General features: G+C 35.6%; 1 protein-coding gene and 1 long non-coding RNA gene across 2 annotated transcripts; one reads left to right on the forward strand and one right to left on the reverse strand.

Moving 5' to 3' along the window:
- Positions 1-11566: 11566 nt before the first annotated feature.
- Positions 11567-15664, forward strand: NAC089 (NAC domain containing protein 89). The gene is made up of 4 exons (XM_008231715.3): positions 11567-12057; positions 13247-13500; positions 14187-14468; positions 15172-15664. The coding sequence occupies exons 1-4, from the start codon at positions 11862-11864 to the stop codon at positions 15607-15609; spliced, it is 1170 nt and encodes a 389-aa protein (XP_008229937.3). The 5' UTR covers positions 11567-11861; the 3' UTR covers positions 15610-15664.
- On the reverse strand, positions 15481-16862 carry LOC107880552 (uncharacterized). Its single transcript, XR_001677435.2, has 2 exons — positions 16287-16862; positions 15481-15582 (listed from the first exon to the last, which is right to left on the reverse strand). It is a non-coding gene; the product is annotated as an uncharacterized LOC107880552 (long non-coding RNA).
- Between the last annotated feature and the right edge of the window lie 1273 nt (positions 16863-18135).

Genomic DNA, 18135 nt, shown 5'->3' on the forward strand with positions numbered 1-18135 from the left:
GTTGTCTGATTATGCTGTAAACGTTTTGTAACTCCTACACCACTAACAGACTATATAAAACCCATGTAACAGTGCTTATTTGAGATATGAAAAGAATATGTTTTTACATTATATATTGAAAATTTTAAATAATTAATTAGTCCACGTGGCAAAAATATGGGTGACTCCACATGACAACATTATTTAAAGGAAAAGATGACGGTCATACTAACGGAGGTATGAAAGTGATATGAAAGTAAACATTATGTATGCGACTAAAATGAAAAAAACTTGATGTATGGAAGGTTGAAACTCGATAAACCTCAACGTAGTAAAATGAAAATTATCCAAACAAATAAGAAGACAAAATAGTAGAAAATTTGGCTTTGAGGCACATTACTACATTTTCCTTAAAGTGATATTTGCCCCCACTCAATAGAATTTTCTAATGGGTTCCAGACAAATCACTTCCAAGATACAACAAAGATTGGAATTATAGAGTTTAGCAAAAACTGAAATTCCCTTAGAATTTCAACAAGGAAATTGTATGATATATTGAGAAAAAGGGTTAGAGGGAGATTGACTTCTGCTATGTTTAGAAGTCCCACGTTGTGGGTTTTTATAGATTCTAGCGAGAGTCAAAAGTACCCATTTGATTTTGGTGAAGAGGTGCCAAAACACTCTTTCGGTGGACAAATGCCTACTATTGAATATAACTGTCAATACCCAAAGTTCACAGGTGTTGGAATACTTTTCAAAGGATAACTCTATTTCACAATGCACCCACCAACTCATCACTAATATATGCAATCAGTCATATATCTATTCATATATGTATTTTGAAATCTCTAACAATTCCTTCCAATTTCAAAAAATGTATATATAAACTGGAAATATCATTATCTCATTCAAACCAATTATAAACATATATTACAGTACCAACAATTCTCATCCAAATTGTAATATACTTTAGGCTTGTTTGTTCAAATACCTCTTGTGGTTTACAAAATGTCTCAAATTACACCCTGACTTTTGAAATGGCTCAAATTACTCGCTTAACTTCCATTCTATTACTAAGGTTGCCCAACGTGGCTATTGGTGGGATCCATGAGAGAGTATGTTATACTGGGATAGGGTTTCAAAAATTTCAGACCATTCGAGCCCGCCAATTTTCCCACAATTGTTTCCAAAATCACAACCCCAGGTTCCCCCTACAACAAAACAACTAGAGATCCCTAAAATTGGCATCGTCGTTGCTCCAAATTGGGGTTCTCCTTGCTAGCAATTGGGGTTCTGCATTTTGGTGAATCTGTGTTTTGGTTCAATTGAAAAAGTTGAAGAAGAGATGGAAGTGGGAGAAGCAAGACATGCTTCATGATGTTACTGTGGAAAGGTGGCAAGAACTATAACTTTTTGGACCGATTCAAACCCAAGAAGACGATTCAAGTCTGTCCACTCTTAAAGGTAAGATTCTTGGATTAATTCAAATATAGGGTTTGTTGTTAATGGGTTGAAACACTGAAATTTTTTGTGGTGGGTTGATGCAGGGAAGAGTTAACAAAATATGTGGATTTTGGGAGTGGGTTGATGATGAACTGTGTGATCGTTCCAAGATGGTGATACCGAGTTTGCTGAGGAAAATTGATAGGTTGGAAGACGAGAATGCAAAGATTCAACTGAAATCAAGAATACTGGTTGCTGTTCTTGTGCTATGATGGTTGATTACATGTGTTGTTATCATGACATGAAGATGATTCGAAACTGAGAGGAGAATATGGATGTGTTAATGGATATAATATGGTTGTGTTTATGGATGTAAGAGGTATTGTAATAAGTTAATGGATGTAATATGGTTGTATTTTGCAATGTAATAGGTGTTGTAATATGTTAACTGTGTTTTGGTATGAACTGGGTATGAAGTTCACAAGTTTGGAGCATTTTTTTCTATATAAAGTATAAAGTCTTAAGGATTACATATACCATCTACAGGATTACACAAAAGAGGCAACAAAAAAGTAGCAAGATAAAAGTTTATGTTGAAAGTATAAAGTCTCAATTCAAATATAACACAAAAGAGGGGACATAAAAGTTTTCATTTGCATTTCAATATCAAAAGTTGAATAACATCAACCATCTGCAGGACTTCACTCTATGATATATCCGAAATATGTCAAAAATCACCCATATCTATCCAAAATATGTCCAAAAAACTAGTTTCGAATTGTGAAGCTTTACATGACCAAAAAACTTGCAACCCAAATCTGCTTAGAGTGACATAACAAAAAAAGCAACCCCCAAGTTCATAACAAAATAAGCAAACCCCGATTTCATAACAAAATAAGCAACCCAATCCTGTCCTAATTCAACTCCCATTCTTCATCATGGGTGAAAAAATGGATCCTTCATAAAGTGCTTCCTTTGTAAAGATGCTTGTGACTTGTTTTTTTGGCCTTTAATATCCCTTAGATTTGGTACAGTAGGTGCACTTGTTGAAGCTTCACTTTGTTGTGTGGGAACTAAGCATTGGGAGCTATCTCCTTGCTTCTTTCTCTACCTAGTTTGATATCCTCCTGGATTTGGTATACTAAGTGCACTTGTTTAAGTTTTAGTTTGTTGGGAGGGAACCAAGCCATGAGAATCAACTCCTTACTTCTTTTTCCTAAACTACCTTGTATGTTGGCCATTAGGTTCATCTGTATTGGCACTCATTCTCACTTGAAAAATAAGAATTTCTAACTATAGGTCAATTTGAAAAGTTTAAAAATAAGAAACTTAACTATAGGTCAAAATAAGAACTTACAGGAAGCTATGCTTTTGCTAATTTCTTCTTGGGAGGCTTTAAGAAAGGGTTTTTAGATTCCTGAGTATGGTAAAAATTGAGTAAATACAATTGAGGAGCTTACAATTTGTTACAAAAAAAAAAAATTCAGTTTTGCAACATAGTAAGAAAGACCCTTCATCATACCTTACAACCTCTTCGATTATGTCATTCTCCCCCATAATTGCCACATTTTACTGGAATTCCATACTTTGGCAGCTTGTATGGATTTTTTGGTTTCTTAGGTTCATCAGCAGCTTTATTCCTTGCCTTTTTAGGTCTACCAGGCTACTTGTGATATTTCGGAGGCTTCAATAGAGGTAGCCCAGTCTTCACCTATTGATCTTGGCTCGGCGTTAACATAACCATACGTTCATAAGTTTTCATCAAAGTTTCTTTCTTGTACCCATTGGCCACATAGTCCTCAGGGGCTCCATGATACCTACTAATGGTAGCACAAGCATGTTCACATGGTAACCTAGTCAAATCCCAACCTCTACATGAACAAGAGTGGGCATTCAAATCAACAACTAATGTCCTCCTACTTTAGTGCATTACCTGGAATATTTTGATTCTAGCAGCCTTAGGAATGTACCACTGACTCTTTCCTCTGCTTTTTTTCTAAAATACCTCTAATCCTTTGCCCCACTTATCTATGCCACTTGTCATATGTAATCCTTCTTGTAGCCATCAATAGCATAATGTACAACCTAATTCTCTCTAACATAGCCAAAATTGGCTTGTCTCTTGCATTCAATATGCTTATGTTGAAAGCCTCACATAAGTTATTCATAAGAATGTCACATTTGGAAAAGGTCTTGAAATGTGTCCAATTCCTAGGATATTTTTCTGCTAGCCAATTATGGATAGCTCCAGGCATGTTCAACATCTTATTCATCTCTTCATTAAAACAAGGCACTGTTGTGGTCCTTGTAATGGATTTCAATTGTTGCTTCAATGCAAGGCCTTTATATTCCAATCATAAAGTTTGCAAGCAAATACTTTAAGCAGTATCTATGCTCAGCATTAGGGAATAAAGCATGTATAGCATCAATGAGACCCTTTTGCTTGTCAACATGAAGACATAACCATTATTGTTTCAAATAAGCAGCCAGAATTTCCAAAAACCACCTCCAAGTATTGAAATTCTCAACTTCTGCAACAACATATGCAATTGGATACATTCCGTTGTTTGCATCAATCCCAAATGTAGACAACAATTTCCCTAAATGAGGCCCCTTTATATGGCATTTCTTGCATGCACCAAGACATATATACAATCTCTGAAACCACGGTCTGTCACTATCTAATTCAGACTTAATTAGCACACTGCTTCCAACATTTTTATTCCTAAACTAATTACAGTAATCCAATAAAGATTCATACTGTTTAGTGTAATTTCCTTATACAATATCCACTGCTAAAGCCTTTGTTCGATACACAGTTGCTCTGGAAGGGGTGTAACCATAATCTAAGTGCACTTGCTCTGCAAATGATGATGCAGTCCAATTTGGATTCATCCTTAATTGCCCAACATACCTTTCAACTAACCACTTAGCAGTCACATGTATATTCTTATGACCCCTACATGTATGTTCAAATCTACATGTTTTCACTTGCAAGTATGTGCTTCTATTTACCTCGGATGCATACACAACCCAAGTGTGAATATTGGTTTCTCCATGTCAATTTCAGGCCTACAATCCAAACCCTTTGGCATTGTTTTCCTTTTCCTTCTTGCTTCAGCTAAAGTTTCATCTTCATCTGAAGATGTATTTGGGCCTGTAAGTGTAGCCCTATCCTCTCCAGTGACATCTCCATCATTATCTTCCTCGGCATTTGGATCAACAGTGTTATCATCAACATAACCATTAAACCAGATATCATCCTTTGTATAATCAACAATGTTAGCTTCCTCATCTTCAGACTGCGCATAATCATTTTGCACGAAGTCTAGATCAGTTGCATCCTCATCTTGAGAACTAGAACTCTTACCAACCTCTTACACAGTCACATCATCTTGCTCTTGCACATGCACAGGCACATAACCAAGCTTTTGCAATTGCTCCTCTAATTATTTCACTTCATTTGAAGTTTCACCCTCATGATTATAATATAACAAATAACCTTTTATTGCTCTTAGGAACTGTATGCATAAACTCTAATAGGCTATCCTCGCATCCTATGTGAACAACTTTCCTAATCCGTGCAAAGATACCATAGAATTCCACACCGTCTTTATATCCTAAATCCTTAGTTATCACCCATACCTCTAACATTGACATGTAGTCAGCCTCACAATAATCAAAATAGAACCACCCAAGTAAGACCATTGACTTTCACTTGACCTTTTCTGCACAAGCTAACCTCCATGGAACATCTTAAATGTGATCAAATCATCACCATCTTCATCTATCAATTTCAGGGTAGTAAATGTCCCATTAATAACTAGTCAATGCACTTCCTGTGCTATTCAATTGAATATAGACAAATGCACAATCTCATTCATCCCGCAAAAACCATGACTATTTAACCATACACTGACAACAGAAAACAAAAGACCACCCAACTAGGACTACATGGTTCTTACATGCCAGCACACGTGAAGGAGAAAGAGACATAAAGAAGACAGGTTCGGCCAAAAAAAGACATATTCAACCAAAAAAGAACATAAACAAGACAAAAGCATATAACAAAGAAGGTATAAAGAAGAGACAAGAATGGGACCACTTACACACCGGTTGAGAACCTCCAACTTCTCTAAGCATAGTCATTTTCGCACCACTTCACTATGTACCCTTAAATTCCAACACCAACCAATATTCAATGATTTCTTTCCGAATTAAAAGATTCGCACCACTTCATTGTTGCTAGATAGAACTTTACACTGACGAACTCACTATACACACACACCCTATCCAAGGATGCACTACCGAAAATCCAAGAACCCGCATTGAAGATTCTTTCGGCTTAAGCAGATGAGCCATTCAATTTCTTCACTTTCCCAAATCTGAAATTTTCCAAACCCTAGCCCAGTATGACATGCTCTCTCATGGGTCCTACCAATAGCCACGTTGATACCAATTTCTGATCAATTTTTGCGACTTGTATGAAATTACTCGAGTACCCCTGCCACATCAGCTAAGATAACGATTTTTCGTTGAAAATTCATGGCATGGGGCAACCTTAGTAACGGAGTGGAAGTTAAGGGAGTAATTTGAGCCATTACAAAAGTCAGGGGCTAATCTGAGACACTTTGTAAACCACAGGGGGTATTTGAACAAATAAGCCTATAATTTAAACACTTCAATAAAATCATCCTTATATGTTCATGTATACAAGAAGGTATCTTTCGATTTTAACCTTCAATTAGTGTAAGTATTTCAAAGATTTGACAGAGACAATGGTGGCCTTTCCATACCTTAAACCGTGTGTCCATTTTGTCAAAACCGGATAAAACCACACACATGATCACATTAAAATTTCCTTGTAAAAAATTCTGAACTGAGTAAGCACTATTATGGCTGTGTGCTACTTCCTGGCATAAATATTTACAAGAGAAACACCCAAAAAACTCTTGTTAGAAGCGACACCACTTCTTATATTTATATAGGTGAGGTTACTCATGATATGTCCCTGCTATTGAGGACATGAAAAACAATAATACCTCACTAAGAGTTTAATTCATCGTCTTTATCATAGCAGTATGCACTGAGCATCCTGGAATTGGGTATATAAATTTATTCAGTACTTATTCAAGTCACTTATTAGTAACTTATTATTACCCATTTAACTTTGGTATAGTGATGTTCTAGGCAAAGTTGGGTTACCATTACTTGTGATTTAAGTAAATGATTTCAACCCCATTTTACTAGATGTACTTTTTACCATATCTCTAGAGAGTCCCTTAGTAAATGGATCTGTCAAATTTTTATTTGACCTTACATACGTTATATTGATAACTCCATATGTTATCAATTGTTTTACATACGCATGTCTTAAGCTAATGTGTCTAGGTTTTCCATTATATAATTTGGTATAAGCTCTAGACAATGTAGCTTCACTATCACAATAGAAAGAGATTGATGACATTGGTTGTGGCCACAACTCTATATCAAACAACAAGTTTCTCATCCATTCGGTTTCTTTGCATACTGCTGTTAATGCTATAAACTCAGATTCCATCGTAGAGTGTGATATAATTGTTTGTTTCTTTGTTGCCCAAGAAACTACACCTCTTCCAATTGTGAATATCCACTATGACATGGATTTATTGTCACTGCCACTAGTAATCCAACTAGCATCTAAGTAACCCTTTAATACAGCTGGAAATTTAGAGTAAAATAGACCCAAGTTAATGATCCTCTTTAGATAACCTAAAACTTTACCTATTGCTTCCCAATGTTGTGCACTATGATTGCTTGTAAATCAGGATTGAAATAGTCTACTCCCTTATTATGCTTAAAGCTTTTGGCTATTAAAGGTTAACCATCAGTATTATATTTCCTTCTAAACACCCATTTGCAACCAATTGGTTTAGATCCACGTGGTAAGTCCACTAAAGTCCATGTTTGGTTTGATAATAATGAGTTCATCTCATCATCTATAGCCTCCTTCCAGAAGGCAACATCTCTTGAAGTCATTGCTTCATTTAGGCTTTTAGGATATTATTCAGCTTGTAATATCATGGGTATTTTATTTAGAACTTGATTTCTATCTCCTTCTACTAGAAACACAATAGCTTGTGAAGAAATAAAATCATGATCTAAATTATTTTCTTTCCTAGTTCTTTGGCTTTTCCTAGGTTCAGAAGCCACTTCTAATTCTTTTCTTTTCCTATTGGAAGATGAACTAGAATTTGTATCAACCATTGGTTCTTGAGTATGTTCTAGAGTTGAACGAGGACTAGGGTAATGATAGAACCTATCTTCAAAGAATTCTACATCTTTAGACTCAACAATGATATTTGAGTTTACATCAAGCAACCTATATGCTTTAGAGTTTTTTGCATATCCCACAAAGATACTTTCTATACCTCTAGGACCCAATTTTGATCTATTAGGATCATGAGTTCTATAAAAAGCCAAACAACCCCAAACTCTAAAATAATTTAGATTCGATTTTCTGCCCTTCCATACTTCATACGGAGACAAGTGTCTTCTTAGAAGTAATTCTATTTTGAATATAGCATGCAGTAAGGAGTGCTTCACCCCACAAATAAATAGGAATATTAGCACTTATAATCATAGAATTAATCATATTAGTCAATGTTCTATTCATTCTCTCTGCTAAGCCATTTTGTTGTGGTGTATAAGATGTAGGTTTTTTTATGGATGATACCATGTTCTTCACAAAACAAAGAAAACTCATGTGAAAAATATTCACCACCTCTCACTACGAAGGATTTTAATTTTCTTTTCTTTTTGATTTTCAACTTCAACCTTATATATCGTTTAAAAAACTCAAAGGCTTCATCCTTGCTAGGTATCAAATATATATAAGTAAATCTAGAGCAGTCATCTGTAAATGTAATAAAATATCGTTTTCCTCCTCTTGTTAAAGTTCCATTGTACTCACAAATATCATAATATACTAAGTTTAAGATTTTTGTGTTTCTGCCATCTTCAAAGGTTTCTTAGTAATTTTAGATTGGGCACAAGTTTCACAATTTCTAGATGTAACTTGTTTGCAAGAAATTAAATTTTGCTTAGACAAGAATTTCAAAGATATGTAATTTAAATGTGCTAACCTAGAATGCCATAAAAAAGAAGAGGAGTCAACAATATAAATAGAAGAATTCACTTTTATTAAACTGAGTTTGAACATTCCATCACATGAATAACCCTTCCCAACAAACATGTCATTCTTCGATAATATAAGTTTATCAGACTCTAGAACAACTTTTATGCCATTCTTGCATAGTAGATTTGCAGATACAAGATTCTTCCTTATGTCTGGGACATGAAAAACATTGGTCAAGTTTATTGTCTTTCCAAAAGTAAATTGGAGTTCAACCGTCCCTTTTCCTAAGACTCTAGTGGAAGTATGGTTGCCCAATAGCACCTCTTGAGAACGTTATTCTGTTGTGTAGGTCTTGAATTGTGTTTTATCATTGCAAAGCTGGATCAAGAATATAGACAATTTTTTAGTGCAGTCAGCATCCAGCGAATCTTGTCCTTCCAACGCATGAAATTGGTTCCATAAAACTGGTCAAGTTTCCAAAAAGAACTATCTTTCATTGCAGAGAGAGCCATAATTTCTGACATATTCTCCATACAAATATCACTTTAAGATTGTTGGAAATTAAATTGAGAATAGACAGAAAATTTAGCTTTGAGGCACGTTACTACGTTTTCCTTAAAGTGATATTTGCCTCCACTCAATAGAGTTTGCTAATGGGTTCCAGACAAATCACTTTCAGGATACAACAAATATTGGAATTATAGAGTTTAGCAAAAACTGAAATTTCCTTAGAATTTCTACAAGGAAATTGTATGATATATTGAGAAGAAGAGTTAGAGAGAGATTGATTTATGTTGTGTTTAGAAGTCCCATGTAGTGGGATTTTTATACATTGGGTGTCAAAAGTACCCATTTAATTTTGGTGAAGAGGTGCCAAAGCACCCTTTCGATGGATAGATGCCTCTTATTGAATATAACTGTCAATACCTAAATTTCACAATTGTTAGGATACTTTTCAAAGGATAACTCTGTTTCACAATACACCCACCGACTCATCACTAATATATGCAATCAATCATATATATATATATATATATATATATGAGCGGATCCGTGACACTACATTTTTTTCACAAATTTTCAACCATTAGATTAGAAAGGATTGAATGGTTGAGATTATGTTTCATTAATTACTTAAATTAAATTAAATCTCTAATGCCAAGTAAATTTCATTTTTATTATTAGTTATCATAATCCCGAAAATCACTCATTATCTTTTCCCCTTCTGTTTTCTTATCATTTTCTCTCTTCTCAATTAATATCCTACGAAACCTCACCATTACCTTCCCCTTACCATTTTCATCAGCACCAACTGAGCATTCTCCCATGACATAGAAAATCTGTCTCAAGCTACCAATATTGGAGAGAAGATAGGATTTTAATATTTAAAAGAAAAGCCCAGATTTGTTGCAATATTTCTTCTCTACGGTTTGGTTGGTCTCTCTCTCTCTCTCTCTCTCTCTCTCTGTTTTTTTTCTAAGAATTATTGGTGGGAAAGTGTAAGATGTAGAGGGGAGATGAATGAATGGAGAAGAAGAGAGAGACACAGAGATGCAGAGGGAAGAAGGGCAAGAGCAAAATAGGAAATAAAGAGAATGAAAACCAAGGCGCGTTACTTCCCTAACTCTGAAGTAATTTTGATTGAACAAAAACAAAAACCCAGTTTCTCTCCAACGCCCACAAATTGGCTAGATTAATGTGATCTACTCTGCAACTTGTTGTATAGATTATTAAAACAATGATTTATCATTATAAATCTTAACTCTAAGGATTAATTGCTAGTTTGTGATTTAGATGCAATGATTTGCTGAAATTGGATGGCTAGTTTGTGATTTCAGGGTTACTGAGAAAAGCAAGAAGAAGAAGGGAGGTGGTGTTAATGAGAAGGCACGAAGAAGAGAAGAAGAAGAAGAAGAAGTGCCTTGTGTCAATAAACCATCAAAACTTAATTAAATGAAGAGAGAGGAAATAAAAAAGTCAATTATTTATTTTATATAATTGCTTATTTAAATAATAAAATAATTAATTTGTTTAATCACATCTACTGATAGTGTGTCAAAAATGTAGTGTCACGAATCCGCCCATATATATATATATTGAAATCTCTAACATTTAATTAGTTATTAATTATATTGTATCATTGATATATTAGATCTTTTCAACAAGCTAGATATAGAGACATTCATTGAAGCTTTGAAAAAGAAATGTCGACAACAAGCCTAGATATAGATTTTTTTTTTTAATGGTTTATATTCAGACAAAAAAAAAAAAAAAAAAGACTTTATTCTTTGGGGTTTATTTGTTAAATTCAGAGAGACGTGCTAGTGGCCTACTACTAGCAACACTGATATTGTCTTTAACTTAACCACCTACAAAGTCCAGTAAAGTGTGAGATTTTATCACAAAAAGCATCAGTATTATTAGGAATGTTGAATCACTTATTATAAGTTGTAATTTATTTAGTTAAGTTTTTGATGTGAGACTTTATATTCTTCAAGACGCTCCCTCACGTGGGACAACGACATAGTGGGCAACAAGTGGAACCAAGCCCACATCAAAGTCAATCATTCAAGTCCAACATGTGAATACTACGTATTGGGTAAAGGGTATGGGTAAATATTCAAGTTCAACATGTGAACACCACATATTAGGTAAGGGTAAAGGGCCAATTCAGTTCCAATCAATCAACTTGCTTTGATATCATGTTAAATTTTAGAGGCGGGCCACCACTACTATTAGATATTGTTTCCAACTTAACACATCATAAGTCAGTAAGGTATGAGGTTTTATCACAAAAGGCCCGGCATTATTAGGAGTGAAACCACTTATTATAAGTTGTAATTTATTTAGTCAGTTTCGATGTGGAACTTTATATTCTTCAACATTATCCCCTTTTTTCATCGAAAAACAAAGAGGACTTTTTTTATTTATTTAAAACAATAAAACCCGTGTATATTTCACGTTGTCAGCTAGAGCGCATGGTATTGGTGCCAAATAGGCAGAAGATAGGCACGCCCAAGTCTCTCCACATAAAGCAGAAAGTTCTCGAACAGAGCTCTCCACGTGACCATCACGTGGCCTTCCGCCTGTCCAACGTGCCCTTCCCTCCGCCTAAAGCAAACGTCGACGCGCAAAAGAAAGAAAGAGAAAGAGAAAAACGCGAGAAAAAGCAAAGCAAAGCACAAAGCCAAATAAGATTTGATCAAACGTCCAAGTCTCAGTTAAATCAAATTCCTTTTCTTTCCTTTCCTTTCAACTCTTCCTCTTTAGCTCAGTCTCTCAGCAACCAAACAGCAGAGAGCCAAAAACAATCATAGCATAGATGGGCGCGGTTTCGAAGGAGGCTCAGCTTTCGATTGCGGTTTCTTCAATGTTTCCTGGGTTTAGGTTTTCACCCACCGACGAGGAACTGATTTCGTATTACCTGAAGAACAAGCTGGAAGGACCTGAACCTGGGAAGAGCGTAGAGGTCATTCCTGAAGTTGATATTTGCAATTTCGAGCCCTGGGACTTGCCAGGTTTGTTGGGTTTTATTCATGATCATTTCTAATTCTTTCATCTTTATCTTTCTCAAGTTTTGATTTTTGTTTTGTTTGTGTAGTGAAATAGTGATTGAATTTATTTGCAAAATTTGTTTTTTTTTTCCTTCTGTTTTTGTAGGAAACACTGAAAACGTATTTGTTTTTGTTTTTGTAATTGCATGCTGACAGTGACAGCGTTGAATTGAGTCAACAATTTTGTTACAGAGTTGTTGCTTGTAAGAATCCAATTACATTCTGGGAGAAACGTCAGACATGGGTCAAAACTTAGAGGTATTAGTGTACCCAAGGGCCTTAGCTGGCTCCCACCCTTGTCAACATGCACGGTCCACCAGTTTCTTTTCATTTTGAGCCGGACAGCTAACCCTTGGAGCTTGCGTGTGGCTCATCCACCATAGGGAGGTCCGCACCTTTGAACCATGATACATTTAGTTGAAGGGATGTTTTACTGATGTGAATTATTTATATGAATGGGATGAATCCTATATATGGTATTCGATTTTATGTGACAAAAAAAAGTACTGTTGTTGGAGCTAGCTTGCAATAATTTGTCGAGGAAAACTAGTCAGATTAGTAAACACAAACATGCATGTGCTCACAGTTCTCCGCCTCTCTCCATGCAGGATGAGGTGCACGTAAGCGAAAGTTGAAAGGACAAATACTGCAAATATGTTTTTCTTTTCACTGTATTTGGCTTGGAGATGGTTATTGAAATAGAGGTTTTAGTCTATTTGGAAACCAATGAAGATGAAAACCTTATTTAACTGATTAGTTGATGAGAGAGAGAGAGAGAGAGAGAGAGAGAGATAGTTTTATTTGAAAGGATCCAGAATAATTATCACGCTTTACTTGGACAGGGTAAAACAAATTAAACTTTTTTTTTTCTTTTTTTTTTTAAATAAAAATTTAATTATGAAGTGCCATGTTGGTTCTGTTTGGTTATGCACGTACATATATGCATTCTGGTTCAATTTTGCTGAATGTAGTGTCTGATTAACACTACGCATGATATTTGCTTATGTATATGTGTGTGCGACATTGAGTACGTATATACATATATTGTTATGTGTGGTGAGTTCAATCACCTAAACTTGTTGAAGTCTCTTTGTAAACAAATAATTTTTTGCTGGATTTGACATCTGATTAGAGTTGGTGCATGTGTAACTAGCCAAATCTGTTATTCAATCGGATAATGAGTGGTTCTTCTTTTCTCCACGAGGAAGAAAGTACCCAAATGGCTCACAAAGCAGAAGAGCAACAGAATTTGGTTATTGGAAAGCCACAGGTAAAGAACGCAACGTAAAGTCAACTTCTAATGTAATTGGTACAAAGAGGACACTTGTGTTCCACATGGGTCGTGCACCAAAAGGGGAAAGGACAGAATGGATTATGCACGAATACTGCATGAATGACAAGTCCCAGGTAACTTTTTTCAATATTAGTTCAAAATGTCATCGGTTAGTTATTGGGTTTGAACTATCACCAGATGTATATTCTTCTGGGAAAGGGAAGATTAAATTAATACCATTTGTAAGAGAACCGTTTTTCATTTGGATTTTTTTTTTTTGGGTCTGGAACCATTTTTCAGTTGTCCATGAATGTCACAAGTGCATTACTCTATCATTCTCTCAACTAGTAGTACTTTGATAATCTTAGTCATGCAGTGTGGTTGGCAAATGCAAAAATGTGGGTGATTGGCCAGAAATGTTTCATATGAAAATGATTTCCACTCCATTTAAGGAAAAAACGAAGTCCATGTGATTTAGAAGACTATAGATTGATTGCTGCTATTACTTGATTCAATCAACGTTATTCGTTGTTCTTGAGAATAACCGCCCTCATCTCCTTACTGCCAATACCTTCATATTCCTTAGAATTTGTTTCTTTAAAGTAAATTACTTATCAGAAGTGACTGAAATGTTTAGCCACAAAGATTCACCTGCTAGACCATCTTGAATTGGCTCAAGATTATTTACACGCTGCATATGTGGGTTGTATTTATATAGTCTCTTGTTACATCTGCACATTCAATAGTTCATTTTAGTATGCAAGCACTTTCTGATTTTTTTTCTTTCTCTTAAATATTCTGCCTGCTTCTTGTGCTGCAGGATTCTATTGTTGTTTGCCGCCTCCGGAAGAACAGTGATTTCCATTTAAATGACACCACAAACGGAGGTTCTTCAAGTCGAAATCCTTTATCAACTGTGCATAATAATGAAAATGCTGTCTCAGAAGTTGGTATTGACCATGATAAGCCAGTTGAATGCTATTCGAAGAAGTCTACTAGCAGTCATGATTCTCATTCTACTGAGCAAATTGATTCTGCATCTGAATCCAACCAAAAACAGACAACAGAGGTTACACAGACAGAATCTACTGGCCAACGGAAGGTGGGTTATCGTCTTGTCTATCATATCCTTCTTTCTTTTATTTTTTATTTCTACGGCCATCTTATTTTAGATGAAATCAGTAGCCCACCTGCAAAGTTGCAGTTTACACACAGGTGCATGATTTTGAATAGCAGTAACAATATCAGGTGAGTATCGTTTACCAGAAAAAACCGTATCAGGTAGTACATTTATAAATTTTAGGAGCTTAGGTATAGCCAACACCTAGTTTTTTGTCAGGTGGTTACGTGACACAGTTTAGTTGTGTCAGGTAGTTATGCCACTACAAAAACAAAGGAAAAAATATATATATATATATATATATATATTCAAAGCTATTGATCACAAGTTTTACGAGGGGTTATAAAAATACTTCAAGCTTAACTGCTTCAGAACTTTTGTATATTTTTATCAGGATTTATCTATATGTATTGGTTGGGCCTTGGAGGGTGGGGATGACCACCTGCAAGATGGATAGGCAATTCATCATTGTATCAGAAGTGATTTTTTATATGTATTACATAAGAAGTGCGAGTCAACAATACTTGCTCTTCTGTTACTTTTACCATACTTTTGTTCTGTGAAAGATAATCAGCGGTCCAAGAAACTTTGCATGACTGTTGGCAGTTTTGAACTCTATTTCTATATGGTAGTCCATTGTATGTCCAACTCTTGAATAATGATCCATGTGAATTACAAATTGCAGGGTTCTTATGATGATGACTTTTATGCGGATATACTGAATGATGATATCATCAAACTAGATGAAGTTTCAGTGTCTGCGTCTGCTGACACACTTCCAGTTCTTGCCAATAAGTCTGAGGACGAACAAAATTCTCACCAGCCTATGCAAGCCATTTGTAATTCAGAAGCAATTCCTTTCCAAGGTACTGCAAACCGAAGAATCCATTTGCGAAAGAGAAAGGAAAAGTTTCCTGCTGGGTCACTGGAAGGTCCCAATTCACAAGAGTCACCAAAAACTTCAGCAGATAGGATGGACGATCAACATGTGCTATTATATGTAATTATTATTATTCTGGTATTGCTGGCTCTGTTTCTGTCCAAGTTTTGTTTTACTGACATTGCTGGCTCTGTTTCTTTCCTTGTTGAAAGGTTTCTGTCAAGTCAAAAACATCACAAGTAAGTCTTTGTATAAAGGTTCTGCCGCAAAATGTTAATATTAGACTTTTCTTTCTTGACCGGGTCTCGATTTCTGTCGAATGCTCGAGTAAGCTCAAGGACAAGTAGTGGAAGGCAGCCCTTTGATCCATGGGATCCCTATGAATTTCACATATTAATGCTCTGCTAATTTGCTTCTTGAATAAGGTTGAGGATGCTGGCAAGTCATCCTCCTCCATCCGTAATTTTGAATACCCTTTTTATAACAAACGTTATTAAATAAATTTAGGCATGGGCAATGACACAACGTGGCCAAAATTTGGCGTCAACGTAGGATTTGACTACTAGTTTCAAGGGGTATTATAGTAATTAAGCTTTACATTTACAACTAATTCCTATTTCTGGATATTTTTGCTTTTAATTTTTTTCAATTTATTCTATTTTGGATACTCATTTTTTATTATTACAGTTTCTACTCCCTTTTGTTTTTTTTTTTTTTGGTCAAGGGTACTTTCATTCCAAACGAAAGAGAAGTACAAACATAGGACTAGCTACCTACAGCCACAAATGAGAAGTAAAGCTACCAACAGCCAGCAAAGAAAGGAGAAAAACAAGCTACTGCTAAACTAAAGTAGCCACAGCAACAATAGAAGAAAAAACAAGCTACAGCAAAACAAACACAGATATTGTTAGAGGCCAAACCTATTACACCTCCCAAATAGGGAGCGTGTCCGCCTCTAACAGCCAATGCTCACATTGTAGGGGGACATGGGAGCCCATCAGCTTGCAACACAAAGACCAAAGAGGATGGGAGGCTGGCTTCCCAAACCTCATCACACACCCTCCTTTTAGCTTGAGAAGCTGCAGCATCTGCTGCTTTGTTTGCACCACGGGGCACCCAGTTCCAAGAGTACGAACTGAAACCACTACAGGCTCTTCGAATTGCTGTTCTCGGATAGCACCCGCTCCAGTAGAAATTTCTCAATTTCGAAATGTATCGAAGCCTTGGGTAGTAAAAAAAAAATGGGATGCTATATTTCCAGGATTAGATTTCATATTCGAATGAACCTCGTAATCGTAAGAAAGTAGGTTTTTTAGCTATGAGCCTAGCAAAAGAAAATGGGGAAGATAGTCCATCTACTCCTCAGAATATGGCCTTTGACAGATTGGACCAGCTCCTTTGAGTCAGATTCGAAAACCGCATGTGATATCCCCATTTGAGTAGCTAAGGCCATCTCCAGCCATGAGTTATATCCCAAATATAGCCCTAAATTAATGCAAAACTCATCTAAAGTAGCTAAATAAAATTTTAAATTTAGAGGCTACATTTTTTAGCCTCTAATCAGTAAATGTAAGCTTTGGCCTAGGCCAAATTCATTGTGGACCCCACCACATGCTTTTCAACCACTAAATATTATATTTTAGTTCCCACTTGCCTTTTAAAAGCTGGATATATATATATAGAGTTTTAAATAATAAATGGAGCACTAGTCTGCCATGTATCACAACAAACCTACAGCTTTTTGAATGTTTCTTCCACGCACTGATCGTTGGTTGAAAAGCTGTAGGTTTGTCATCTTTATAAAAAAGAAATCATAAATGTGGTCAGCTGTAGGTCTGTAGGTTTCGTCCCTTCACAACAAATCATAAATGGAGCCACGCACTCTTTTTTTTTCTTTTTTTTTCTTTTTTATAAAAAAAGAAAACATAAATGTGGTCAGCTTTGCCATCTATTCAAGTGTTTAAAAAAATAATAAAAAAGTTAATGTTCATTACCGTTGAGCTAAAACATTAAACCCCATCCTTTCCTTTTCTTATTTTTCTTATTTTTATTTATTTATGTCTTCACATTTTTAAATGTTTTGTTTAAAAAAATTATAAAAAATTCTGGGTCATGACCGTTGGAGGTCACCAATATATTTTTTTTTAATTGCCTTTGATGGCTGTATTATTATTTCTTTTAAAAATTTAAAAACCTAAAATTTGTGTATAAATACCTCTCCCACTCATTTCATTCCACATTTCTTACAAATTCTATCACTTTCTCTACTTATTCACAATTTTCCACACTCTTTCTTGTTGTCAATTTTCCACACTCATTTCCTACAAATTTATTTTCTTTACACTCTTTCTTGTTGTCAAATACTCTCCACACTCTTTCTTGTTTGAAAAATGTCCCGGACTTTGAAGGGACGAAATTGGTCATGGGTGGAAGATGAACATCTTTGCAAGGCTTTCATAAAAGTCTCCGAATATAGTGTTGTGGGTACTAACCAAAAAAGCACTGGGCTTTGGGAACGTATCTCACAAAAATACACAGAGTCTATTGAAGGCATCATCAATCCTTCAATTTTCAGAAACCATGAGAGTTGTGCTAGCAGATGGATTTGCTCCTGAGTCCATAATGTTGCTGCAGTAGCCGCAAGTTGTGCATTTGTACGCATTCGAGCATCATCTTCTTCATCTTCTTCCATCATTTGGCATCTGCGCTCCTCCCATTCGGAATCCAAGTTGGAACTTGAACCCCAGTTGGAATCCATTGTAGAATTGG

Source organism: Prunus mume, linkage group LG1, assembly GCF_029339155.1.
Source record: "Prunus mume cultivar Tortuosa linkage group LG1, ASM2933915v1, whole genome shotgun sequence".
Lineage (NCBI taxonomy): Eukaryota > Viridiplantae > Streptophyta > Magnoliopsida > Rosales > Rosaceae > Prunus > Prunus mume.